This window comes from Balaenoptera ricei, chromosome 16 (genome assembly GCF_028023285.1).
Source record: "Balaenoptera ricei isolate mBalRic1 chromosome 16, mBalRic1.hap2, whole genome shotgun sequence".
NCBI classification, from domain to species: domain Eukaryota; kingdom Metazoa; phylum Chordata; class Mammalia; order Artiodactyla; family Balaenopteridae; genus Balaenoptera; species Balaenoptera ricei.
The window spans coordinates 9,854,785-9,881,938 of NC_082654.1; the positions used below are offsets into that span (position 1 = coordinate 9,854,785).

At 38.9% G+C, this 27,154-nt stretch overlaps 1 protein-coding gene across 5 annotated transcripts in view; it reads left to right on the forward strand.

Annotated features, from left to right (window-relative positions):
* Nucleotides 1-533: 533 nt before the first annotated feature.
* ATE1 (arginyltransferase 1) overlaps nucleotides 534-27,154 on the forward strand; it is a 159,230-nt gene continuing 132,609 nt past the window's right edge. The window contains exons 1-8 of one of the 5 annotated variants that reach the window (XM_059899930.1): nucleotides 534-655; nucleotides 3,373-3,436; nucleotides 6,260-6,322; nucleotides 10,558-10,661; nucleotides 12,390-12,644; nucleotides 17,513-17,742; nucleotides 19,622-19,750; nucleotides 20,664-20,792. In XM_059899930.1, coding sequence (XP_059755913.1) covers nucleotides 574-655; nucleotides 3,373-3,436; nucleotides 6,260-6,322; nucleotides 10,558-10,661; nucleotides 12,390-12,644; nucleotides 17,513-17,742; nucleotides 19,622-19,750; nucleotides 20,664-20,792 — 1,056 coding nt within the window. In that variant the 5' untranslated portion in view covers nucleotides 534-573. Of the gene's footprint in view, nucleotides 656-936; nucleotides 1,135-3,372; nucleotides 3,437-6,259; nucleotides 6,323-10,557; nucleotides 10,662-12,389; nucleotides 12,645-17,512; nucleotides 17,743-19,621; nucleotides 19,751-20,663; nucleotides 20,793-27,154 lie in introns of those variants that run through there. The other 4 variants (XM_059899927.1, XM_059899931.1, XM_059899928.1 and 1 more) reach the window with 4 other exon arrangements.

Below are 27,154 nucleotides of genomic sequence, written 5' to 3' on the forward strand. Positions count from 1 at the left end.
TAAAATAAAATTCAAAAATTCAAAAAAAAAAAGTCGTAAGATATGGTGGCACTAGGCACAAGGCAGCAACTGGCTCTGACACTTGTTTCCTTTAAAAGAGTGAAGTGTTCAATTCACTTACCCTGCCATCCACAGAATGCCTGCATGTGTCCTCGAACCTACGGGACATTTAAGTGAGTGTCTGCTGGTTTGGAAGAAGCTAGAATTGGCTAGGACGGCCTGAAATGGTAACTTTTGAACTGAGACCTGCAGGATCTAAAAATAGGGTGATCACAAGCTCTGTGCCTCAGTCTCCTTATCTGTAAATTAGGGCTATCAACGCGCAGTTGTGGGAAGGATTGGCGATGGAGTAATGCAACGGGTTGGCTCGAACTCGGCGCCCGAGCGCACGACTACGATCCACCCTAATGCTGGGAGGCCCCCGGACCCAATACCGACCGGGCCCCCCGGCGCTGCGACGCACCGCGCCGGGCCTCGCTCTCCACTCCTCCCCGCCGCGGACCCCGCGCTCCTCAGAGGTCGGCCCCGGGGCGCCGAGAGGCGTGGCCGACCTGCGTGGACCTGGCGGCAGCCATGGCTTCGGTGGTGGAGTACAAGGGACTCAAGGCCGGCTACCACTGCGGCTACTGCGACTCCGAGGGCAAGGCGTCCTGCGGTGAGTGGTCCGGTCGACGGAGCTGGTGCGGCCGCCTTACGTCCAAACCCCCGCACCGCCCACCGCGTCCGGGCCTTCGCGAGGGAACACCCAGGCCCTGCTCCCCAACTCCCGCTTCCCTTTCCCACTCGTTCCTTCCCAGACCGTTGTCCTTCACGTTCTGTCTCTTGGTCTTATCCTCACTGAAGATGACGGTCCCTCTCGGAGAAGGAGCGGAAATAGCGGAAGGCTGCCCTAGGTTAAGATGGCGCCGGCGGCGTCAGCGCCGAGGGGCTCGGGCGAGGGCCCGGCTGTGGGCGCCCGGGCGGCGCGGTGCATTGTGGGGTGGCGGCGGTTTTGGGCTGGGCCGCGTAGCGGTTGGAGGGTCGGGGCCATGGCTTCTTGGGCCGCGCTTTCGCCCAGCATCGTGGAGTATTTCCAGGGCGAGGATTTCTACCGCTGCGGCTATTGCAAGAACGAGTCGGGCAGTCGCTCCAATGGTGAGTGGGCCGGGCTGGCGGGCGGGGAAGGGCGTCGCGGCCTCGGGGCTCGGCGGTGGGCCGGTGTCCTCGGGGGTCGCGGCGCTCTGGGCCAACTGGCTGGAGGGACGCGCCCAGCCCCTGCCCAGCTGCTGTATCGTGGAACGAGTGCGGAACGCGGCTCCCCCTGAGTGCAGTAGCTTTCGGAATTAAAAGCGGACCTCACCTTTGGTTTAGCACGGAAGCTTCTAGATGCTCATTCTTCGCACCGGTGCTCGGACTTGCGAAATAATGATTGTCTCGCAGTAGCCAAGTGTGGAAACAGGTGTCCATCATCAGTAGGAGACGGTTAAGTATCTGATGGCACGCCTGCTGGGGAGCGCTGTGGCGTGGTCGGTTACGGGGGCTGACCTGTAAGTGCTGATGCTGCTGTGAGGGTGTCCCCGAGGGTCAGGGCAAAACGCGGGGTGCAGGACAGTGAGTGTCGGGAGGTGCTATTGGTGTAGAAAACGGTGTGTGTGGAAAACACACGTGCGCGGGCATCCGTGGATAAAATGTCTCTGGAAGAATATAGAAGAAACTAGTGACCGTAGTCGCTGCTGGCGAGGGGCCCTGTTGGTACCGAGGTGCTTGAAAATTTTACCAGGTGCTTGGGTGCCGTGTCATTTCTCCACCCACCTCGATGACGACGACAAAGCCAGCCTACAGTACCCTTCCCCCCCATGATTCAGTTTTCTTTCGGAAGATTTCTTGTTTGTAAACAGAACATCATGTTTATTTCCTGCCGTGTCGTGCTTTGGCAAAAGTAGACACTTATTTTAAAGAATAATCTAGCATTGTGGAAGATGGGATGTCTGTGAAGATGTAAATTGGGGTGGTTTCCGTATTGAAAAAAATGTATGTCCTACCGTAGGGGAATGATTTGGGTGATTGTGGTGTGTCCGTTTATTCGTTAATTAAAAGTGTTTATTAGGTGCATCTTGTGGGTGACCGGGGGTAGAGTGTAGTATAACGCAGTCATTAGTGACGGTGATGAAGATGAGTTAACGTGAAAAAACAGAGTCTTGGGTTAAACGGAGAACATAAGCAGGATGCAAATATCATATGTGACATGGTTACAGCTCTGGGAGGAAAAAATCCCAAATGTTGACAGTGGTTGCCTTAGGGTATTAGAGATTTTTCCCTTCTCTCTTTCAGAGTTTTAGTATTGTGATTATAATGTGTATGTAACAAATACTTTATATTAAACATGTCTAAAATTAATATTAGGTCCTTAATTATTTTTCTAGTAATTTTAGTAAGAGAAAATCGATTAATATAGATGTTCTCTAAGTTCTGTGGAAAAAACCTACTTTCAACCTTTTCACTTAGATAACTGTAAATTTCTATCATCTCGATTTTAATAATAATCTTTACTATAGGGCACCCCACCTATTGGGTAGGTAGGTTTTATTATTCCTGTTTTACAGATGGGGAAATTGAACCTCATGGAGTAACTTGGTGTTAATGAGTGCCCACCAGACTTCTGGACATTTCTGTTGTACACATGCCTGTGCTTTTCTCACTACGCCCTGCTCTATCAAGCCTATCTTTATCTTTACATATTCTGATGCAGTTTACTGTTTACAAGAATAAAATTCACTTTTCTTTACCATTAATTCAGTGTTTTCTCCTAGTCTTCATTTTTTTCATGGTTGCATAATTATTTCATCATATTGATAACATCATAGTCCCTGTAATCAATTTTCTGTTCCTAGGCATTTGGATTACTTTCAGTTTTTATACTTAAAAGGAATATTGCTGTATGTATACTTTTGTCCAGTGTGTAAGACTATGGTGTAAACAAATAAAAATCAGGAGAATTTATATGCACAAGAAAACATTTGCTTTCTAATTCTTCCAAAGAGACCAGGTTATTAAATTATTGGGGATATTATTATGACTTAAAGGTGTGATGTAATTTGATTGCAGTGAGGACCTAAATTTATGATGTCATAGAGACTGTTGACTAATCCTGAATTGCATGTGATCACTTTGTGTGCTTGATTTTTAAACTTAAGATAAATGCATCATGTATTTCATTTGTGTTGTGCATTGTGTCAAACTAACAAGTATGAAGTATGTGCAGACTTTCATTTCTCCAATATGAGCTGGATGTTTTTTTTTTTGCTTCAGTATTCATATTTTAAAGATAATGCTTTGGATTTAAAAAAGTAAAAAGTCCCACCTGCTGTAATTAACATGGCACTTATTTTTCAGGCATGTGGGCACATTCCATGACTGTACAGGATTATCAGGATCTCATAGACCGAGGATGGCGAAGGTAAAGGTCCTTAATACAAAGATACTTCTTTTTTAAAAAAAAAAAATTATGTATTTGTTTATTTATTCATTCATTCATGGCTGTGGTGGGTCTTCATTGCCGCGCGCAGGCTTTCTCTAGTTGCGGTGAGTGGGGTCTAGTCTTCGTTGCGGTGCATGGGCTTCTCCTTGCTGTGGCTTCTCTTGTTGCGGAGCATGGGCCCTAGGTGCGCGGGCTTCAGTAGCTGTGGCTCGCGGGCTCTAGAGCGCAGGCTCAGTAGTTGTGGCGCACAAGCTTAGTTGCTCCGCAGCATGTGGGATCTTCCCAGACCAGGGCTCGAACCCGTGTCCCCTTCCTTGGCAGGTGGATTCTTAACCACTGTGCCACCAGGGAAGTCCCAAAGATACTTCTGAAATTACTCAGGTTCTTCTTATAATTGAAAAATATTATTTGCCTTTAAAATGTTTTCTTGTTCTTGGAAAGAGGTTTAAGAAAATTTTTATTACATTTTGTGTGTAGAGATTTTTTTCTCCTTTTAAGGGTGTTTATTAGGAAAATTTCACAAATGTAGAGAGAACGTTATAATGAACCTCACATACCTATCACCAGGCTTCAACAGTTGTTAACATTTTGCCAATCTTGTTTCATCAATTTTCCTTGCTCCTTTCAATGGACTGAATGTTGGTGTCCCGTCCCCAAAGTTCATATGTTAAATCCTAACTCCCAGTTTATGGTATTTGGAGGTAGGGCCTTTGGGAGGTGATTAGGTCATGACGATGGATGGGATTATGAATGGGATTCTAGTGCCCTTATAAAAGAGACCACAGAGAGTTCCCTTGCCCCTTATGCTATGTGAGGACACAGAAAAGATGAACCAGGAAGCTCGTCTTCACCCTACATTAAATCTGCTGGCACCTTGATCTTGGACTTCCCAGCCTCCAAAACTATGAGGAATAAATTTCTGTTGTTTATAAGCCACTCAGTCTATGGCTTTTTTTTTTTTTAAGTCTTTATTGAATTTGTTACAATATTGCTCTTGTTTAGTGTTTTGTTTTTTTGGCCCTAAGGCATGTGGGATCTTAGCTCCCTGACCAGGGATCGAACCCACACCCCCTGCATTGGAAAGTGAAGTCTTAACCACTGGACCACCAGGGAAGTCCCCTCTATGGCATTTTGTTATAGCAGCTCCAGCAGAATAAGATACTCCCCCCTTCCCCTCCTCCCACAAAATTATTTAAACCAAATTGCAGATATCATGTCATTATACCTGTATTATGTGTTTCTAAGAAGGATTTTCTTTCTTAACATATCCACAATATCATTACCATACTTTCCAAATTTAATAATAATTATTTGATGTCGCCAGTTACCTAGTTTTGATTAGATTTTCTGCTTGTCTCCAAAAATTTTTTTTTATAGTTGGTTTATTTGAATCAGGATTCCCTTAAGGTCCACACATTGCCTTTGATAGCTGAGTTTTTTTGGCAGCAATTTTTATGTAGATGATTTTAGAATAACTATTAGGTAAGGTTCCTTACATAAGTATGAGCAGTATTAAGTGCCCTGTGCCAGTACTCCCCAGAAGTCATGGGATTGAGCACAGTAAATGAAACTTCACAGCTTTCCTTAAACGTAATAATGACGCCCAAAATGTAGATAGATATAGGTCAGATGTTGAAAGACTTCGTGTGCCATGATAAGGAGATTTTGTGGATTTTTTTTTAACGGTACAGGGGAGCTATTGAAGGCTTTTATGTCAGAGAGAAAAGTGATGGAATTTGTGATTTGGAAATGATCATTCAGATAGCAGAGAGGTGTCTGAGCGGGTGATTCTGAAGGCAGGAACATTAGTTCCAGAGATTATTGCGGTGTCCATATGGGAGATGGTGAGGACCGCTGTCATGGTCAGTAGCAGCGACTGTATATCAGGAGATGGATCGGATGCATCATAAGACACATTTATGAGACATTTTGGAAGTAGATCGCTTGCTGGCAGGATACGGAGGTGCATTAGAGGGGAGCGTCTAGGAGGACTCCCAGGTTTTCGGCCCGGGAACTGAATTCACGTGTGTTTGCTAGGGCTGCCATGACAGAATACCACAGACTGGGCAGCTTGAGCAAGAGAAATTTATTTTCTCACAGTTCTGGAGGCCGTAAGTCCAAAATCCAGGTCTCTACAGCTTTGGTTTTTCCTGAGGCCTCTCTCCTTGGTTTGCACCTGGCTGCCTTCTTGTGTCCTCACATGGTCCTTTCTCTTTGTGTGTGCATCCCTAGTGTTTTGTTTATTGTTCCTTTTTATGTCCAATTTCCTTTTCTGATAAGGATACCAGTCAGATTGGATTAGGGCACATTTAAATCTGGACAAAGTTCAGCTCGTAAATTTATGACTCTGCATTAACCGAGATCCAGAAGGCATGGAAAGGATTAGATTGGTTTGGGGGTTCATCGTGCTGGTGCCCATGGAACCCCCAAGTGTGGCTGTCATAGGCAACAGCACACATCAGTCCCACAGCATCCTGGGCGGTTTTCTCTGACTGCCCTTTTGCTATTGAGGGTGGGTGGTAGATCGAGGCATGGAAGGGATTGCAGATTCAGATGAGAGGGTAATTGAGGTGATTAACCGTGGAGTACATATGTAAACGTTTAGAAAAGAAAAACCTGGACTCTGGTCCTTGGTATACCCACGTTGCAAGATCATTTAGCTTATGAAAAGTAACTAAACCTAAATGTTTTTACACTGTTGATTAGATTTTTACCCTAATTAATTTTGTACTCCTGTACTAATCTACTTTGCTACATATGAGAAATGTGTACAAACTTAACAAAACTATTTTATAATTTTAGAAGTGGGAAATATGTGTACAAACCTGTCATGAATCAAACATGTTGTCCTCAGTACACAATAAGGTAAGAATTTTGATTAATATATTCTATTAATATGAAGATTGTGTATAATTTTTTAGTAGAATCTTGCTTTTTAAAGTGTCTATTTCTGTTCTAGGTAGACATTCTTCATAAAGAAAAGCAAACAAGTTTTTTCCTACATACTCATGTATTCATGTGCCGATCAATAGCTTTTAATAATACTGTTTGGTTTAGACATAAATATGGTATAAAAAATACACTATTTAGCAATCTAGTCAATAATACATGAAATATTGGGAGACTATTGGCAAATACTTAAATTAGTTTTAGATATCAAATTTTTATCAGTTTAGCTTATGGCTTTGCAGTTCTCTAGTGTGTTACTTGACACAGTGGTTTCATTCAGGCAATGCCACAGGATCCTGTATAAGGGAGAGGAGGGCTGACACTTAATCTGCGTCTATTCAAAGTCTAGTTTTCTTCGCTGGAAAACTCGAACTAAAAGTCTGTTTTCCTACAGAGTGCTTGATTTTTCTTAATATTTTGTGTTTCCCCTGTGCCCCCCTTACTCTGCCCTAACATGGGAGGATTTTTCCCTTCTCTGATTATGAAGGTCCTCCTCTTCCCCTCCCTCTTCCCCTTCTTCTGGTAGAAAATAGGGAAGGTACGTTAACATTGTGAGGCATATGTCTGCAGTTTCAATGTGTATGTATATTCTAGATGAAAAAGCAAACACAGTTGTGTCCATCGTGCTTGGCAGGTCCTCGCAGCTGTCTCCCTTAATTACTCTTTTTTTTTTTTTTCCCTTAATTACTCTTAACTTGTTTTGGGGTTGTAGACTGTTTTGAGAATTTGACGGTTGCAGATCCTCTCTGCAGCAAAACAAAACAAGACAGGGAGCTGTATAGACAAAAATAATGTAACATTTAACATATTAGTTTTAGGGTGATCACTGACTTTGAATAATTCACTGCTTCCTGGTTAAGAATCCTTTCTCTTACGTAACTGGTCACAGGACTGGTACAATAAGGAGAAAAGATGGATGTCTGGTTTGCTGACAACATCTCATTTAGTATAAAGTGACAGAGTAGCTTTTTCAGCTTTAGTGTTTATGAAGTGGTGACGTCTTCAAAGACAGAAGTCATTTTCCTTCCGGTAACAATTTATTATTGGATTATGGCTAGGATTTTGTTGAAATAAGTCTGAAATTGATTGGCCTGAACCCTGAGAATCTCTATTCAGAAAAGGCCAATTTCAGTGGGTTAAAGAAAAAGATAAAAGCATTTATAATTTCCTGGGTGCCTGTCTCATACAGAGCACTATTCCAGGTATGTTGCCTTTATGAAAAAGGATTCAATTAACATTGCAAGACAAAGTAATTAGAAAATGTGACTTTTTTTTTGCATTTTATAATTTTACATGGAATCAAACATTTCCTGAATTGTTATGCTTTTTTTTAAAACAATATACACGAGTGGAAGCTTTTTTTTTTTTTTTACATATTTATTTATTTATTTGGCTGCACCGGGTCTTAGTTGCGGCATGCGGGATCTTCGTTGCTGAGTACTGGCGGGATCTTTAGTTGCGGCATGTGGGATCTAGTTTCCTGACCAGGGATCGAACCCAGGCTCCCTGCATTGGGAGCACAGAGTCTTAACCACTGGACCACCAGGGAAGTCCCTAATTGTTATTCTTTATACAACTTTATTTTACATGTTGACCTTTTGGAGTCATTTTGCATATTCTTTTGGTTATTCTACTTTGTTTACTACAATAGTTGCAGTGAGGCCTTATGTAAAGGCAAGGTGGTCTAGCCTACACCTTAGCTTCTTGTTAGGCAGATGCTAGGACCTGTCCAGTATGTGAGTAAAAATAAGGATGAACTTCCCTGTCTATGAATTTTTTTTTTAATTTTAATTTTTATCAATATTGTATATGCTAACAATTTAAAGAATCAAATAGTTCTATAAAGCTTATTTTGCAAAATAGCAGTCCTCTGAAACCCTCCCGCCTGTCTCATTTTCTGTTTCCCGGTGCAGTCACTTTCAAATCATTTAACTGATTCTTCTGGTTTTTCATCTCTATCTTTAAGTGACATGCTTATATAATTATAATACTTGATTTTTTAAAAATTGGTTTTCTTCATTATCTCTGGGCTTCTCTCTTTGAAAGATAAGGATTTAACTTTATTTCACTCCTCTTCCCCTGTCACATTCAAGCTCCTATTTGTCCTCGTCCCAAACGTCCCAAATTAGAAATATTATCATTTTGGATAGATGTCACCTCATTATGGCTGTGTAAGTAGGCTTCACAGCTAAGCCATGTAGTACTCCATGATTACTGTCTCTTTCCTGCACAGGTTTTTACTTTCCCTGGTGTTGATTATCGTCATTTTTGTTTGTGTAGTCTTCTAGGTTCCTATTACCAGTTTATCTAAAAATGCTCCCTAAGAGGTGTAAATTTCCTCTTGGTATGTTTAGATGCTTCAGGTACTCTATCATTTTTATCTTCTTGATGAAAATCTCTTGTGGAATCTTCTGACCTGCTGTGATCTGGACAGGTGGCCTCTATGCCTGATGCATCACTGTCATCCTAGGATCTCTTTTTTACTGTCATCTGGAGGATTCTCTTTGGGTCTTGATTTGGATCTTATCTCTTCCACCCTCTTTCTTGTATTTATTATTCCTTCATTTTAGTGAAGCACATCTTCTAATAGCTTCTTGAGAAAAAGGGCATAAGAGGTAAGTTTTTTGAGACTTTGTCTGAAAATGTTTTCATTGACTACTCAAACTTAACTTACAGTTTAGCTAGAAACAGAAGTGTAGATTGAAAATAATTTTCCTTTAGAGTTTTGAAAGCTTTGCTCCATTGTTGTCTTACTGCTGTTGCGCAGTCCAGTGACATTCCGATTCTTGTTCCTTTGTCCAAAACATGTTCTTTCTCTTTGGAAGTTTTTTTGTCTTCAAAGTTCTGATGTTTCATAGTACGTTTGGCAGTGAGTCTGTTTTCATTCATTGCATATGGACTTGAGGGACCCTTCTTATCTAGGGGCTCCTCCCATCATGTCCTTCAGTTCAGGGAAATTTTCTTGTATTATTTTGTTGATCCTCTCCTTTCCATTAACTTCTTTCTCTTCTCTAATGTCTTTATTCAGACATTGGAACTTTTAGACTGGTACTCTAATTTTTTTTTTCTCTTCAGTTTTCCATGTCTTTTGGGAGATTTCCTCACCTTTATTTTCCAAGTCTTCTGTCTTCTATTTAACTTTTAATTTCTTCTTATTATATCTTCTTATTATATTTTTACTTCTAAGAGGGATTTTTGTTCTTGGACTCTTAAATTTTTTGAGATTCCCTTCTTTCTGTATACTGTATGTCTCTATCCTTCAAGTTACTTTCTCTAGGTTTTTGGCACCTATCTTTGTTTTAGAGGTCCTCCTCAAGTGTCTGGTGATTCCAACCTTCCAGCGTCCCATTGGAAATTTTATGTTCCCTGGTGGGTCTCGTTTACTATGGGCTTTAAGTAGGGTGATCTGGCTAGCCTGTTCTTTGGGAGAATCTCGGAGGTCAGTATTTTTAGTTCTGATCACATTCTGGAAAGAAAGTATCATCTACTGATGTTCTGGGTCTGGGTTGGAGAAGTGGGTCTTGGAGGTCTCAACATTCAGCATGTATACTTCCGTTTACACTTATTGTTTGCAGTACACTTCCATTCCTTTCAGCTGTGCCTGTATCCCTCAAGTAAGAGGCCTTATTTTTCCCTTTTCTGAAAAGTTTGCAGTTTTCTGCTGGGTTGTGTAGGGAGTCATATGTGCAGAGTGGGGGAGAGTATCAGATATATAATCACTTCCAAAACAGACTTTCAAGGGATCTTCCTATTTTCACTCTTATCTCCCAGGGTATCAGGTATGGCCAATCCCTGAGACTTTTAAGGGTAATGTAGAGAAAATTGGATATTTTTTTGGCTTTTCCTACTTTTGGCTTAGGATTCAACTTTTCTTTGGTCTGCTAAGTCAGTTATCACTTGTACATCTGCTTTCTAGCTTCCAACATTTCTCCCATTATTTTTTTTCCTAGTGGTTTATGTCTTTTTCTTTTTTTTATAATCCTTTAACTGTATTTTTGTGAGACTTGGGGTGGGATTAGAGGCTACATTAAACCCTGTCTTAACCCAGAAATCCCAGGCATGAGCTTTGCCTCATTGTGCTGTTATTCAGAACTGATTTTATTTCTTCACAGTTTGAGTTCACTTTTTAAATATTTATTTTGCTTTCCTAGGTGCCGACCTTTACAGTTTCAGCCATCAAAATCTCACAAGAAGGTTTTGAAAAAAATGTTGAAATTTCTGGCTAAAGGGGAAATTTCAAAAGGAAATTGTGAGGGTAAGATGAGATGGGGGTCTAAAAACTGTTTACCTTAAATAGATGTTTCTTTCCAAGGTTCTCACTTTCAGTCATTTCTTAGATAGGGGAAGGAGGTCCAGAACAATCAGGTAGTTCTGTTACTCTGATGATGATGACCTCTCTTAGCACTGCTGTTACTGTTACCACTGGCCCCCAAATCAAGGATATGGGGAATATATGCCGGGGAAAGTCTAGCTTGGGAAGAAGAAAGGACCATTTTAAAGATGTGATCTCCTGGAGTTTATTGAAATTTTAGTTTTCACAATTCTTCGAGAACTCTTAATTTTATTTGATCCTAATAATATCCTTATGAAGTAAGTAGAAAGTGATACTGTCTCTGGAGAAATAGATGCTTATCTGCAACTCACACAAGATTGCATAATCACAGTGCTGAGTGAAGCTCAGAGTTTCCATGTTTGAGTAAGGTTTTTAGTAAATTATATTGCCTGAAGTTGTCTCTTATTTTCTGATGAATTCTGAATTGTGAGTGAATTTCCTAAAAGATCATTAGTAACATTTAATTAACTTGGGTTACAGATACTTTGCTTTTTCAGTGTTTTTGCTGCCTTTATTTTTTTTAATGTTTTCCTATAGGCACTACCTAATACATGACCATAAGAATTGGGAATGCCACCCATTCTTAGAGCTCTTTCTCACTTCTGCCATAGGAAATGCCTAACTCTGGGAGCCTCCCACCCCAGTCTTAGCTTGTTAATTCATTCCCCAAGTATGTTTTGAATGCCTACAATGTTCTAGTCCCTCTTTTAAGCACTGGAGATACAGTGGCCAGCAAAACAGGTTTGTTCTTTGCCCTCACGCACTGTCCTTAACAGAGCAGAATTCAGGACAACTTGGAGCAGACTTGGCAACAAAGAGGCCAGAAGGCTCTGGGTCATATTGGAAACATCAGAATTTTGGTGTAGCTCTGTTTAGTGTTGTCAGTATATAACCTTAAAGGTTAAACAGATTTTCGTGGTTAGTCTTTATGCAATTTTTTTCGGCAGCCAGGAATCATGTTCTGAGTTTCAAAAATTAATACTTAGATAAGTTCTGAGGATGCTGTCCATTTGTAAATTGAGGATTGCCTGTTTTTTTATGTAGCTTTTACAGTTGGTTTTTTATTTGACTTGTTGTAGGCTTCTGAATTATTTATGTCTGCAACTCAATTCATAGGAGTGATGTACTCATTAGGGTAAGAGACTAAACAGCTGTAACAAAGAGACACCAAAATGCAGTGACTAAAAAATGATAGAAGTCTGTTTCTTTCCTCACATAACAGTCCAGTGTGGGTGTTCCAGGTCGGCCTGCTCCCCCCCTTCCCGCCCCCCCGCCATTCTGGGACTCTCTTCAACATGTGATTTTCAAGGTCGCTCTGGTTTTTACTAATCTAGCCAGTGGGGAGGGGAAAGGGTGGAAGTTCAGGGTTACAAATTCCCTTTAAAACAAGTGAGGCAAAATTGAACATGACAGTTTGGTTCTGTTCCATTGGCGAGAGCTTGATTACACCTTGTGAAGGGACTGGCATGCTCCCTTGCCAGGGTGCCACAGTCTTAACCGCAACCCTGACCTTGGAAGATGGGAGAATGGATCTGGTGGACATGCAGTCGTCTCTGCCACATTGGATAGAAGGGGGCTTTTTTCTCCTGCGTGTATTTTAATTGTGTCACATGGCCTGGCTGATGGACTTTGATCTCTTTTGATTTGTAGATGAGCCCATGGAGCCCCCCATGGAGAATGCCGTTGCCAGTGACTTTGCGTTAATAAATAAATTGGATATACAGTGTGACCTTAAAACGCTCAGTGATGACCTCAAAGAGAGCTTAAAGAGTGAAGAGAAGAAGAAAGGAAAGAGCTCAAAGAGGGAAGAATCTAATGAATTAATCCAGTCACAAGATACGGAAGAGAAGTTGGACTCTGGTGAACCATCACATTCAGTAAAAGTGCATACAGTTCCTCAGCCAGGTATTGAAAGTTTGTTATCAGGCCATATTAAAGTCGTATTAAATGATTTTCTTTGTGCTTGAGACATTGTAATCCCTGGGCGCTCTCGTGAGCTAAAAAAGTGAAAATTACTCATGAAATCTGTAAAATAGATCCCTGTTTTATATACCTTATTATTACCTGGATTTAGGTGAACAAATTGTTTAAAAAACCTGAAATAATAGCCTTATTATCCCCTAACACAGACATTTTGAAAGAGTTCCATTTCTTTTTACTACCTTATTAAGGCCTTAGAGGTTTGAGAATCAAATTTTTGTCAGTGAGAAGGTATGGTGCTAAACATTTTAATTTTTAGTGTTAAGTGAGACAAAGTAAATTTTAGATAATATGTCCGAAATACAGACATTGTGAAATTCTTCACTTTATCATTAGATTTTTTTATGCAATCAAAATTAATTTTGGTTTGAAAACTTCCAGATTAAAAAGAAAAATTTCCAGGGAGTTCCTTGGTGGGCCTAGTGGTTAGGATTCCAGACTTTCATTGCCGTGGCCCAGGTTCAGTCCCTGGTTGGGGAACTGAGATTCTGCAAGCTGCTCAGCCAAAAAAAAAAAAAAAAAATTTCCACATTTTGATATTTAATCTCACCTTTAATAAGGTGAGACTTCTTTCTGTATTATCACTTATAAAAGAATTAGGCTTAGAAAATTTATCCAACGTTAAATGGATTTATTATATATATGTGTGCACGTATGTATGACTCAAAATTATTCCATTAAATGTCAGTTTGCATAGTTATTATGCTTCAGTTCTTGAGTTTGTTCTTATATTTATTTATACAAAATAATCTAAGGGAGAGATTTTTTAATATTATTTTAGTTTTTTTGTTTAAATTATAAGTTACATGTTTTAAAGCACAGAAAACTTTGCGTTTTTATTGAATAGTTTTTTTTTTAATCTAAAGATCTCATGGCATTTAAATTGTTCATCTGAGATTTCATCCTAATTGATAAGAATAGTCCAATAAAATATTTTGAATGGTTTAGATAATTTTTTTCAACTCTTACTCTCTTGGGCATTAGGGTCGGTCAGTTTGTTTACTCTTTTTATTTTTTATTATAAAAATTACTTATAGTTTATAAAGTTTGAAAAACCTTCATTTTGGAGAATTTCAGAGACAAATGTAGACTGAATATTGTAATGAATTTCCAGGTACCCTTCCCTCATTTGAAACAGTTACTGACTCATGATGTCCACTCTTTTTTTTTTCTTCTAGTTTTATTGAGTTATAATTGACATACGGCACTGTATAAGTTTAAGGTGTACAGCATAATGATCTGACTTACATCGTGAAGTGATTCTCACAATAAGTTTAGTGAATATCCATCGTCTCAGATGGGTACAAAATTAAAGAAATAGAAAAAAATTTTTTTTCTTGTGAAGAGAACTCAGGATTTACTCTGAACAGCTTTCATCTATAACATGCGGCTGTGTTCGTTATATTTATCATGCTGTACATTACATCTCAAGTAGTGATATTTATCTTACAGCTGGAGATTTATACCTGTTGACTTGCTTTCATCCAGTCTCCCCCTTGACCACAAATCTGATCTCTTTGTCTGTGAGCTTGTTTGTTTGTTTTTGAAATGATGGCCATTCTTACTCTTCCAGTATTGTATTGAAGCAAATTCCAGACATTATATCATGCTGTATTTCAGAATGCATCTCTAAAAGCTGAGTACTTTAAAAAACATTCACAATACCATTATTGCACCTAAGTAGAATTCCTTAATGTTGCTGAATATCCATTATTTAAATTTCTAATTTTTTTTCAGTCTTTCTTTTTTTTATTTATTTATTTTTGGCTGCGTTGGGTCTTTGTTGCTGCGCGGGCTTTCTCTAGTTGCGGAGAGCAGGGGCTACTCTTTGTTGTGGTGCGCGGGCATCTCATTGCGGTGGCTTCTCTTGTTGCGGAGCACGGGCTCTAGGCGCACGGGCTTCAGTAGTTGTGGCTCACGGGCTCTAGAGCGCAGGCTCAGTAGTTGTGGCTCATGGGCTTAGTTGCTCCGCGGCATGTAGGATCTTCCCGGACCAGGGATCGAACCCGTGTCCCCTGCATTGGCAAGCGGATTCTTAACCACTGCGCCACCAGGGAAGTCCCAGGTGTACTGATTTTATACTGATGATCTGTTTTCATTCTGCTGAAGGAATTTATTGATTTGGGGAAATCTGTATCCCCTAAATAAACTGAAATCCTAATTTGCTGTCCATTGCAGTTTGCAGTGTGACAGTACATAAATATTGTGTGAAACAATCATGGTAAGGATTGCTTAGTCCAGTGAATTAATTAGTGTAAAGATGATATAGGTGGTCTTTCATTAAAATACTGAAAAGTTGTTTCTCAGTTCACTCTAGATAGTTTTATAATTTGTTCATAATTTTAAAACTTTGGTAGGAATGTAATTTTGAGTAACTGTTAGAGAATGCAGGTATTTTTCCTTATTGCTATTTACGGGATGTTGATAGGTAAAATGAAACACTGTTTTAGGTATTGGTGATACATATAATAGCTAATAAAAATAGATGACCCTTTTTTTTAATTGGAATGTAATTGCTTTACAGCGTTGTGTTGGTTTTTTGCTGTGCAATGAAGTGAATCAGCCATATGTATACCTACACTCCCTTCCCTCTTGGACCTCCCTCCCACTCCACCCCCCATTCCACCCATCTAGGTCGTCACAGAGCACCGAGCTGAGCTTCCTGTGCTTTATAGCGTGTTCCCGCTATCTATTTTACGCATGGTAGTGTATGTATGTCAATCCTAATCTCCCAATTCGTCCCACCCTCCCCTTCCCCCCGCTGTGTCCACATGTCTGTTCTCTATGTCTGTGTCTCTATTCCTGCCCTGCAAATAGGTTCATCTGTACCAAAAAATAGATGACCCTTAATTGAACAGTGGATACAGTTTTATGAGCTGCACACGCATTAACACATTTAATCCTTAGGAACTCCACTGTTAGGACTGGTTATTATCTTTCTTGTACAGACGAAGAAACTTGCCCAAGGTCATCTAGCCAGGTGTGACAGAGCTCACCTCAGGTAGCCCATGTCAGCGTATGTGCTCTTGACCAATAGGCTGTTGTGCCTCTCAGGACAAATTTGAGAAAAGACGCATTCCCTGGCCAAAGAAAATTAATTCTCTAAGGCAACAGAGTGATGGCTAATTATAGAATTAGTTTTTTGTTACTGGTTTATTAGACTTATTCAAAGCTTTTTTTTTAATCGGTAAATTTTGTTTTTAGTTGGAAAACATGTAGGGAAGTTGTATTGTAATATGGTCTCACTATCACTATTTTCTCATCAAATTAGTTTCTTTTGACCAGGTCTTGTTCTCTGACAAGTCCCTTAACACTCTACGTCTTAATTTTCTTCTCTGTAAAATTGACTTTTATATGATTTGTGAATACTGTTTCAGGATCCTAAATTTTTAAAAAAGCGTTTTTCTTTATTTAATTAGTGGCTTTTAAAAAAATTACAAAGTTATGTTTAGTGTTAGAAAAATTGGAGAAAAGAGAACACTACAAAAAAGAAGGAGGAAAGTCCTTTTTTTAAATTTCTAAACCCAAGTAAAATGACTGTTAACATGGTGGTATATTTCTTTCCAGGTTTTTTCCTAAATATTTTAATTATATATATTTATACATAATGGTTTTTTTTAAATAAATTTATTTTATTTATTTACTTTTGGCTGCTTTGGTTCTCTCTTGCTGTGAGTGGCTTTCTCTAGTTGGCGGCGAGTGGGGGCTACTCTTCGTTGTGATGCGCGGGCTTCTCATTGTGGTGGCTTCTCTCGTTGCAGAGCACGGGCTCTAGGCACGTGGGCTTCAGTAGTTGTGGCTCGTGGGCTCTAGAGCGCAGGCTCAGTAGTTGTGGCACACGGGCTTAGTTGCTCCGCGGCATGTGGGATCTTCCCGGGCCAGGGCTCGAACCCGTGTCCCCTGCATTGGCAGGTGGATTCTTAACCACTGTGCCACCAGGGAAGCCCATGTTTTAACATTGAATAATGACAAATCCCCTAAAATTTCTATAGCATTTAAAATGGCTGTTTGATATTCTGTTGCTTATTTTAAAAATTGTGTAATGCTATAATTGAGCATTTAGATTATTTTGAGGTTTTCATTTGTGTTCTTTATTTGCCTCTATCTCTTATGATTTTCTTGGGATAGATTCCTTGAAAACAACTTCTTAGATTAAAGGGTACTCACTAAAATTTGTGGTTTATAATAGTAGAAATTGTTATATTTTAAAGGATTATCAGTTTGGTATTTGCTCTTTTAATTGAAAGAAAACTCTAATTGGAGCCAAACTAATGAGACTCCCTCAGTTAGATAGAGAAGGACACAAATATCTTGAACTAAGCAAGAATATTTTTTTATTAAAAAAAACCCTGCCCAGAGTATGTTCTGGGATCAGTCCTCATTTACACCTGGTTCCTAATCATTTATCTCTGTCACCAGTGATAAATGCTTAGGTTTCAGAGAAATGTCCCTCAGAAATGGGCTGGAGACAGCAGTGTCGTGAAGCAGAAGGTATTTGATTATGTTCTTTTTACAAAGGCAGAGAAGTGGATGAATATGTTAAAGAAAATGTTTCAACAATAAGAGCTGCCTGAAAAGTTTCTGTTACTATTTACTTTCTCTGGCAGTTCTTCTTCGAAGGTAGAATTTAAAGATCAACTTAGGGGTCTACACCATGAGCCTCTGAAACGTCTACCTGAAGCTAACCTAGCAGTTGGAACTCTTTGTACTGATTTTGTGGAACCTTTGAGACCTTTAAAAAATATTTCTAGAGCCACATGTGATTGGTCTAATATTTTGAAATTCTTTTTTAGGCAAAGGGGCAGATTTGAGTAAGCCTCCATGTCGAAAAGCAAAGGAAATCCGGAAAGAAAGGAAAAGGTTAAAACTCATGCGGCAGAACCCAGGTGGAGAACTGGAGGGTTTCCAGGTTCGGGGTCAGCCACCGTCTTTGTTCCCACCAAAGGCTAAATCCAACCAGCCCAAGTCACTTGAAGATTTAATTTTTGAATCTTTACCAGAGAGCGCATCACACAAGTTTGAGGTACTTTTGTTTGTTTTTTTGTTAGCTACTTTGTTTTTTTTCACTTGAGATCATGCAGTTGATGTTTTGCTGTTTATATAATGGGAAATTAAAGTGAATTGGGATGGAGTGGCATTTATATTTACTAAGTTAATTGCTACTTGAGAAAAACCTTTATTTTTCCTTTAAGATTTAAAAAAGTAGACAATTGGCTACTAAAGTTGTGAAAATTCTAGTTTTAGTGTGTTATTATTTGAGGTACTCTGGCTTTTTGTATCTCTTGATTGAAATTTAGTAGAGTGAAAAATAAAAAATACTGTTTTAAAATTTCATTTTTGGCAGTTTTGGTTTAGGTAATGAAAGAGAATAGATCACAGTAGGCAAATCACTGTTTCATCCATTCTAATATTCTGATCTTGATCAAGGCAGCAAATGGTATTACATACGCAAGCCAGCAGTTAGGAATTAACTAAACAGTCCTAAATGTACTGCTATAATTCTCTCATTAATTCCCCCCAAACCAATTTAGGCAGAGTGTGCGTATGCCTAGTCTGAAGTGTTCCTCTTATTTTTCCCAAATTGATTTATATTCCAGGTTAAGTCTAGATTTTTCAGTATTAGTTTGGTATATTTATAAAATTTTTTTCTAAAACATTAACCATAATGATTTTATTATATTCTCCTACTTGATTAATAACTGGTCAGCCTTTGAATTTACAGCTTAATATAATCTAAGAACATCACTTATCACTGAAAACCTGATATTAAACATTTACTTTGGTGCAGTTTAAATCTTAGGACAATATATATTATCAGATATAAGTGTTAACAACTTTGACTATTATAATTGCTTGGCTACTCTGTTTTGGTATTGACTTTCTCCTTCCCAAATTGTAAGGAGAATGGAACACACTATTGAATACTTAAAATAGTTTATCAAGAGGTTTTTATCTTTTGATCAAATAGTAATGTATTCAGGGCACCAGGCACACCTAATATAACAGGTCTTCAGTAGGCACCTTTTACTTTTTTAGTGTAATGATATCCAGGATGGATAGATTTTTGTTATCCCCTGGGTGTCACTCTTTCGTGAGAGCAACTACTTCTCGTGGCACAAGAAGTTTCCAATTGGAAAAAAGAAGTTTCCAATTACGCCTTTCTATTGTATTACATTTGATTTCGTGTTTTACTCTTCTGTTTTGCTAACATATTTTAACTGGTTAGTAAATAACGTTAAAATAAATGTTAGCCATTACTATGTACAATTACTGCTTTTAATGCATCCTCATTTTAGATATGAGGAAACTAAGGCACAGAGAGGTTAATTTATTTACTTGACTAAAATGGTGACTTTAAGATTTGAGTAAAGGGAATCTGACCTTAGAGTCTTCATTTTAAACTATGCCATGAAATAGGAACACTTTTTGAGGGTTGTCTTTTACATTTATAGAAAAAAGTTGTAAGTTTAGAGTTAATGGTGCATGAAAGAGTGTCCAAAAAATATATTCACATTTTCAGTCTTTTGGATTGTTTTACTGAAGGTGAGTTGTATACAGCTAATATTAAAGAGTATTTATTTGTGTCTGTGTCTTGAGTGCCAGAAGTATTCTACTGTTTTACAATAGAGGCAGTCTTACATAATTCAGTCAGTCTAAGAGCTTAGTCTTAGAATTTGGACAGGATCCTCTGCCTTCTTAATGAGTCTGGAATTTGGAGAAATAACTTTTTTTCTTTATTTACTAACCGGTTGATTTTTAATGTTAAAATATTACCGTTATATGTTCATACTTTAATATTTGTATTGGAACTTTGGGGCTTTTTTGGGTGGGAATAACTTAATGCATATTCTATGGAATAAATAAATGAATTAATGAACATTGTTTTTTAACTCCTTCTGAAGGTGAGGGTGGTGAGATCATCTCCACCAAGTTCTCAGTTCAAAGCCACATTTCAGGAGTCTTACCAGGTCTATAAACGCTACCAGATGGTTGTTCACAAGGACCCACCTGATAAACCAACTGTGAGCCAGGTCAGCAGGCCAAGTGTAATTTTTCTGTACAAACGCAACTTTCCCCTCTATTTGATATCACTGTGTGAATTCTTGGTTTATTTGTGGTACATTTAATTTATATTCAATTTGCAGTGTATCTGCAAAGAGATAGGACCATGGAATATTGGACATTCTGAAAGTGCAGATTTTACCTCATGCCATGTTAAGAGCCTTTCATGTATAATTTCAGAATGGAAAGTAAAATGAAGTATCTCTATTTAAAGTCACTATGTTTAGATGCATTTATTTAAGAGTTAGTGAAAAGGCGATCTCTAAGTTAAAATATTTATGAGAAAAAAGTAAAAAAAAACCCACTATATTTATGGTAGGCATACTTTGCACAACACAGTTAATATGCTTTATCTCCATTTAAAAGTCATGTGTAGAAAAAGTTCATAACAACTAAATTACTCATCGTTGATGTACTACCCATACACAACAGAGTGGGACTAGAAAAGTAAGATAGTAGAATGTTTTAATTGAAGTCATCATATAATTTTACAAATCAAATTACACAAGAAAAATCTGGAAGGGGAAAAAGTTTAAAGCCCTTAATATAAGTAGAGGTGACACAGGTAGTGGCAATTAACATGAGCAGCGATATTGACTCTGCTGTATGCAGAGAACCACAACAGGTAGATAGAGAAAAAACAACAAAAAGAAATTGTCCCGGCCCTTGTGAGTTTAAGTTTTTCATGAATATTGGTGCACAGTTCATGCTTCAGGCTCCGTGCTCGTCAACCTGTCCCAAGGTTTATTCGTTTTATAAAAATTCCAGCGCTGAGCTTTGGAAGTGGATTTGCGGAGATCTTACTCTAGCCTCACCTTCAGAAGCATATCATCAGGTAGAGGTGTTTCAGTAGCGTTTGCTTGTATCTTCCTTGCTCTGAAGGTGAGGCTAGTACCTGTCTCCTTTGAGGACCCCGAGTTCAAGTCGTCCTTCAGCCAGTCATTTGCTTTATATGTCAAGTATCAAATGGCCATACACCAGGACCCGCCTGATGAATGTGGGAAGACCGAGGTACCTTTTGCTAAATGTTTTTTTCCTATGTTGATGAGGTTGTCTATGAAGAAGCATAATATCAATATATAACCTTCTTATTCCGTTTTCTTATCTGTTAAGTAGAGTTGATGATCCTTGCATTGTGTGTTACTGAACTTCTGTGAAAACAAGTTATACATGTGATCATTTTAAATCCCTCAGAAAAAAGGATATGTTTTTGCTCAGTGTTCTCTCCAGGAACTTGAGTGTATCGTGTTCACACGTCAGTCACTGGGCTAAGACAGCAGACGTCACTGAGTGCTCTTTGTGTGCCAGACTGTGCCACAGCACACAGGGAGGGGTCTCTGTCTTCAAGGAATTGATGATCAAACGGGAAAGACGGACCAGTAAACAAATATATCTTAACAAGAAGCATGTGGGAAAAAACTGCATGTGTTGAGGTTACATAGAGCATCAATTAACATGCATTTATTGAGGGCCTGTATTTTCCAGCAGGAGATATTTAGATGCATAAGAGATTGCATACTTTCCACAGTTGGACAGTGATGTTTTGGAAGAAAGATGCCAACAGATGCAGAAGGATCGAAGTTTTGATTTTTTGTTTTTTTTTAATGACATAGGATGTGTTAGCTTAAAAGAGATGAGTAATAAGGCAGGAGTTAATGCTGCGTGTTCCCTGAGAGAATGCTGACTTCTGGGTCTCGCAGAGCCTTTCTCGGTAAAGTGTGGTCTGCAGACCAACAGCATCAGCGTCACCAGGCATGCAGACTCTCACGTCTCCCCTCAGACCTACGGAATCATAATCTGCGTTTTGAACTAGGTCTCCAGATGATTCATGTGCACATTCCGGTTTGAGAAGTGCTTCCAGAAGTTCCCCGTTGAGACCTATAGCTGTGGGTGGTAGCATTTACAGATAAGGATTCTGAAAGGTGCAAGAAGTTCCCTTTGATATTCCCAGGAGGTCTTAATTCCTTTCTGAGCGTTATTCTTTCCTACTACCCTTGAGATTCTGGCCTTATGCCTGCCTGCTTACCAGGTATGGATAGTTGGGCCAAAACACCCTGACATGTTTGATGTGTTCCCAGAAACCCCCTCACCCCCCTTTGGGCTTCAGGCCTCTGTGGAGTCCATTCCTGCAGACATAGTTCAGTGCGAAAGTTCTTAGTCTTAATTGGGGAGACAGATGGGTAAGCAGTTCCAGTGCTGTTGGATTAGTAAGGAAAGGCACCTTAGTGTGGGACTGGAGGTTAGGGAGGTTCTTCTGAAGGAAGTGACATCGGAGCCAAGTCTGAAAAGATGAGTGCCACTTAACATCTGGGCAGGCTCTAGGGCAGTGTTCTGTATTTAGGCATAAGGTATGATTGAGGCTTTTTTAAAAAGGCTTAAATTTACATTCACTACCATCGGTAGTACTGAACTCTGGGTACATGATTTGACCTCGTGTTTAAATAGAAATACATAATGGATTTCTTTATTGTAGCCAAATAGTTTTGCTTTAATGATTCATTTTATAGGATCACATGCTTACAGCAAATTCATACTGGTGGGAAAGTTTGTATAAACTATCGTAAACTTTCCCACCAGTATGAATTTGCTGTGTTTAGTACTTTGATTTCATACAAGTGCGTATATTTGGCTTTGATAAATTCTTTTACTTCATTCATAGCATTTTATTTACCTGACATCTAACTGAATTCATATGGAGTTTTCAGAGACATTTGAAATGATGTTGCTTTTCACATGGGCGAATTTGTCATCTCACTGAATGTAGTTTCTAAGAAATAACATGAAATAACATTTTGTAAGTCAAGACTCTGTACTGTGCTTTTTTCTTTATAATAGCCTCATTGAGGTGTAATTCACATACCATTATAAGTCAGCCATTTAAAGTATATGATTCAGGGGTTTTTAGTATATTCACAGAGTCGTGCAACCATCCTCACTAGCGCCAGAGTATTTTCATCATCCCCAGAAGAAGTCCCATTCCCACAGTGGTCACTCCTCGTTTATTCCCCAGACACCCCAGCTCCAGGCAACCATATTCCACTTTCTGTCTCTGGATTTCCTTAATCTACAATCAGTATTGTACAGCTCATATAAATGGAATTGTGCAATGCTGGTCTCTTGTTGACTGGCTTCTTTCTTTTAGCATAATGTTTTCAAGGTTCATCCATGTTGTAGCATGTGTCAGTACTTCATTCCATTTTATGGCTCAATTAATATTTCATTGTATGGCTATACCAAATTTTGTTTCTCTTTTCATCCATTGATGGACTTTTGGGTTGTTTTCATTTTGGGGCTTTTATAGAAAGTTTTACTGTGGACATTCATGGACAGGTATTTATGTGGACATATGTTTTCATTTCTCTTGGGTGTATACCTAGGAGTGGAATTGCTAGGTCATAGGGTAACTCTATGTTTACCTTTTGAGGAAGTGCCAGACTGTTTTTCAAAGTGCGACACCTTTTAAAATTCCCACCAGAGGTATGCAAGGGTTCTACTTTCTCCACATGCTCAGCAACACTTGTTTATTCCTTTATTTTTTATTTTTAATTTTAGCCATCCTAGTTGGTGTGAAGTGGTTATCTCATTGAGATTTTTTTTGGTCTGCTCTGCGAGGCTTGTGGGATCTTAGTTCCCCAACCAGGGATTGAACACGGGCCACAGCAGTGAGAGCGCCTAACCCCTGGACCGCCAGGGAGTTCCCTCATTGAGGTTTTGATTTGCAGTTCCCTGACGGCTAATGATGTTGAACATCTTTTCATGTGTTTTTTGGCAATTTGTATATTTTCTTTGAAGAAATGTTTTTTGCCCATTTTTTGCCCATTTATAATTTTTTGCCCATTTTTTAAAGGACTAGATACAAGTCCCTTATCACATATGTGATTAGAAATATTTTTTTCATTCTGTAGATTATCTATATCTCTAGTAGGATTTTTTATTTTACTATCTGTTTTGTGTGATATTGGTATAGCCATTACTGTCTTCTTCTGGTTCCTGTTTGCATGATACTTCTATACCATTCTTTTATCTTCAATCTGTTTGTGTCTTTGAGTTTCAAGTGTGTCTTTTTTAGACACCATATATTTGGGTCTTTTTTTTTTTTTAATTCGGAGGGAGAACAGTCTCTCCCACTTAGTTGAAGTGTTTAATCCATCCAAATTTAATGTTGTTATTGATAGAGTTGGATTTATATCTTCATTTCACTTTTTTTCTATGTTTCATGTCTTTGTTCTTTTATTTCTTTACTACTTCCTTTTGCATTAAATGAGTATTTTCTAGGGTAACATTTCAATTCCTTTAATGATTTTTTCACTATATATTTTTGAGGTGTTCTCTTGGTAGCTGCTCTAGGGCTTAACCATATACATCTTGACTCACAGGAGTGACTACACATCTATACTAACTTGATTCCCTTGAGGTATAAAAATGTTACTCCTGCTGCGCTCTAGTCCCTCCTCCCCCTTTTTGTGCTATTTATAACATATATATATTATAAACTCAATATACGTTATAATTATTGCCTTATATGATTTTACAGCTTTTATAAATCTGAGAAGAGGAATAGGAACAAGTGTTTGTTTATAATTTGTTAAAAGTAACCTGATTTTCCATTTCTGGTTCTGTTCATTTGTTCCTGTGGATTTGAGTTACTATCTAATATAATTTTCTTACTGTAGTTCAGCTTTGTTCCCATCCACCTTCCTTATGATGCTATTGTCAAATATCTTACTTTTCTTTTTTTTTTTTTTTTTTTTTTTTTTTTAAATATATATATATATATATCTATTTAAATTAATTAATTTTTATTTTTGGCCGTGTTGGATCTTTGTTTCTGTGCGAGGGCTTTCTCTAGCTGCGGCAAGGGGGGGCCACTCTTCATCGCTTTGCGCGGGCCTCTCACTATCGCGACCTCTCTTGTTGCGGAGCACAGGCTCCGGACGCGCAGGCTCAGTAGTTGTGGCTCACGGGCCTAGTTGCTCCGCGGCATGTGGGATCTTCCCGGACCGGGGCACGAACCCGTGTCCCCTGCATTGGCAGGCGGATTCCTAACCACTGCGCCACCAGGGAAGCCCCAAATATCTTACTTTTCTATATGTTATAGTACCAACAGTACAATTATACACATATTGTTTTGTACAATTGCTTTTAAAATCAGTGAAGAGAAGGAAGAATACACACGTGTATTTGAGAAGCCTCTGATGTCACGCCCTGGGGCCTCAGCCTTGGACGTTGCACCCTCACCCTGGGATGACAGTGGTCTTACTAGTGTTCTCTTGTCTCTTTCCCTGATGCCTCTGTTAAGGTGTTTTATCTCTGCTGGTTTCACATCCAGCTCTGACTGTTTGCTGTATTGTTTTCAGCAGTGCCCCAGGGCATAAATTGCTCCATAGTTTGATTTATTACATTTAGTCCCCTTTGCAGCAGCAGTTTTTGAGGCCAGTCTTTGAGGTTTGTTCTGACCCCAGGAGGGCTCTTCTTCACTGTCTCTTTTCCTGTTTCTCTCTGGTAAACCAGCTGGCCTACGGTTTAGCTTGTTGCCCTCATGGAACTACTAGCCTCGTCTTAAATGCTTCCACCAAAATCTCCATTGTTTTCAAGATTTCCCCTCGGCTTGAACCTCCCTCTGTTCCAGACGTAGTCTGGGTTGCCGAGCAACTCTGTTCCGCGGCCTGCCCTCTTGAGCCCCTTTGCGCCACTGCTCTGGAGCTGCGGGCAGGGACGGTGGCTCATTTCTCTTTGGGTGACACCTCTGCTTTATGAGCAGGGCAGTGGTTAGGAGCTAGGTCCTAGTTCTGGTCTTTTCTAGCTAGATGATTAAGTTTTGGACTCATTAACAGGGAATTTTAAGACCTGTGAGCTGCCCTAGTGATAGTTCTGTGTAGGGAGATGGTCACTGCTGTAGATGAGCCCTTCACCTGCCATGTTTTCATCCTAGAAATTCTTTCTTCACTTGGCAGACTCTTGCTCACAGGTAGAGAGTAAGTACTCTGTCTGTGGGGCTGGCTGCCTAGATGAACTGATTTGGACATGCTGCTTTGCTTCTCAGGCTCGAAGTGAGGCGTTTTATACTGAAGGGACCTCATTCTTGTCATGGAGTACAAATAGTAGTTTTCCCTTGTACCTGGCTACAGTTTCTACCTGAGAACCAGCCAGTGTTCCTGTGCTCAGAGGCAGAAAGAGAAGCCAAAAAAGTTCTCCTTTGAAAAGTTCAAATGATGTCCCGACCTGCTTTACGGGCTCCGTGCAGCAGCTCACTGTGTTGTGGTTTTGTCAGTATAATGGGCCAAACTAATTTAATTATGTTCAAGAAAATCCATTTTTGCTTTTGTTGTTGTAAACCATTTGAAGTAAAAAGCAGTCAACATACTAACTTGGGAACTTTAAGTAACCATATCAATGCATAAAATCCATTTTTACTCTGTTGGTGACCGTAAAATAAAATCGTTTAAACACCCCCAAAAGTAGGTTATTCTTTGAGAGATTTGATGATAATATAAATAAATATAGATTGCTTTGATATGCAGAATAGCAAGTCAGTTCTTTTTAGTAACATCTTTAGAAAAACAGCACATAATTGCAGATGATGAGATGGTATAGGACTTAGTAAATTATTCTATATGTTTGTTTCTATACTGTTTTCAATCATTCAGGTAGATACCAGATTTTCAGAAAATAATACTATCTAGATAAAATAAAACAGGAGTAATTTGTCACCTATCTTTTGTATAATACAATATAAAGCCAGCATTTAATAATCTTTGTTTTTCAAAATATCAGTAATTCCATATGATGTAAACATGCGATTTTTAGCTGAAATTTTATTGATGTTATATTTTAGAAAACAGCGTTATCTAATAATGTTTATTAAGTGCCAGTTGATCTCAGCTCTTCTGAACTATTTGAAGAACAGGCTGTAACCACAGCTCCAGTAGTCTCATCACAGTTCTGAGGCATTGACTAAATTGTTTTCCAAATTTTATTAAGGACTTTCAAACATAAAGGAAAATTGAGAGAATAGTATACTGACCACCTGGTACCCATCACCTAGATTCAACAGTGGTTAGTTTTCTGTGTTTGCTTTACCTTTTTTTGTGTGTTGAGTCATTTTAACTTAGATTATGCATCATGACATTTTACTCCTAAAGTCTTTAGCATACGTCTCTGAAAAAATAAGATGTGCTTCTTCAAAATGCAATGACATTATCACATGTAAGAAAACTAATGATTTGTAAATATCATCTAATATCTGTCCCATTTAAAAGAATTTCCCATTAAAAAAAAGTCAGTATCCAATCTAGGTTCGTAGATTATATTTAGCTGTATATTAGTTTATATTTTTAAAATTGTATAACAGCTTCTGTCTTTCAACTATTTTT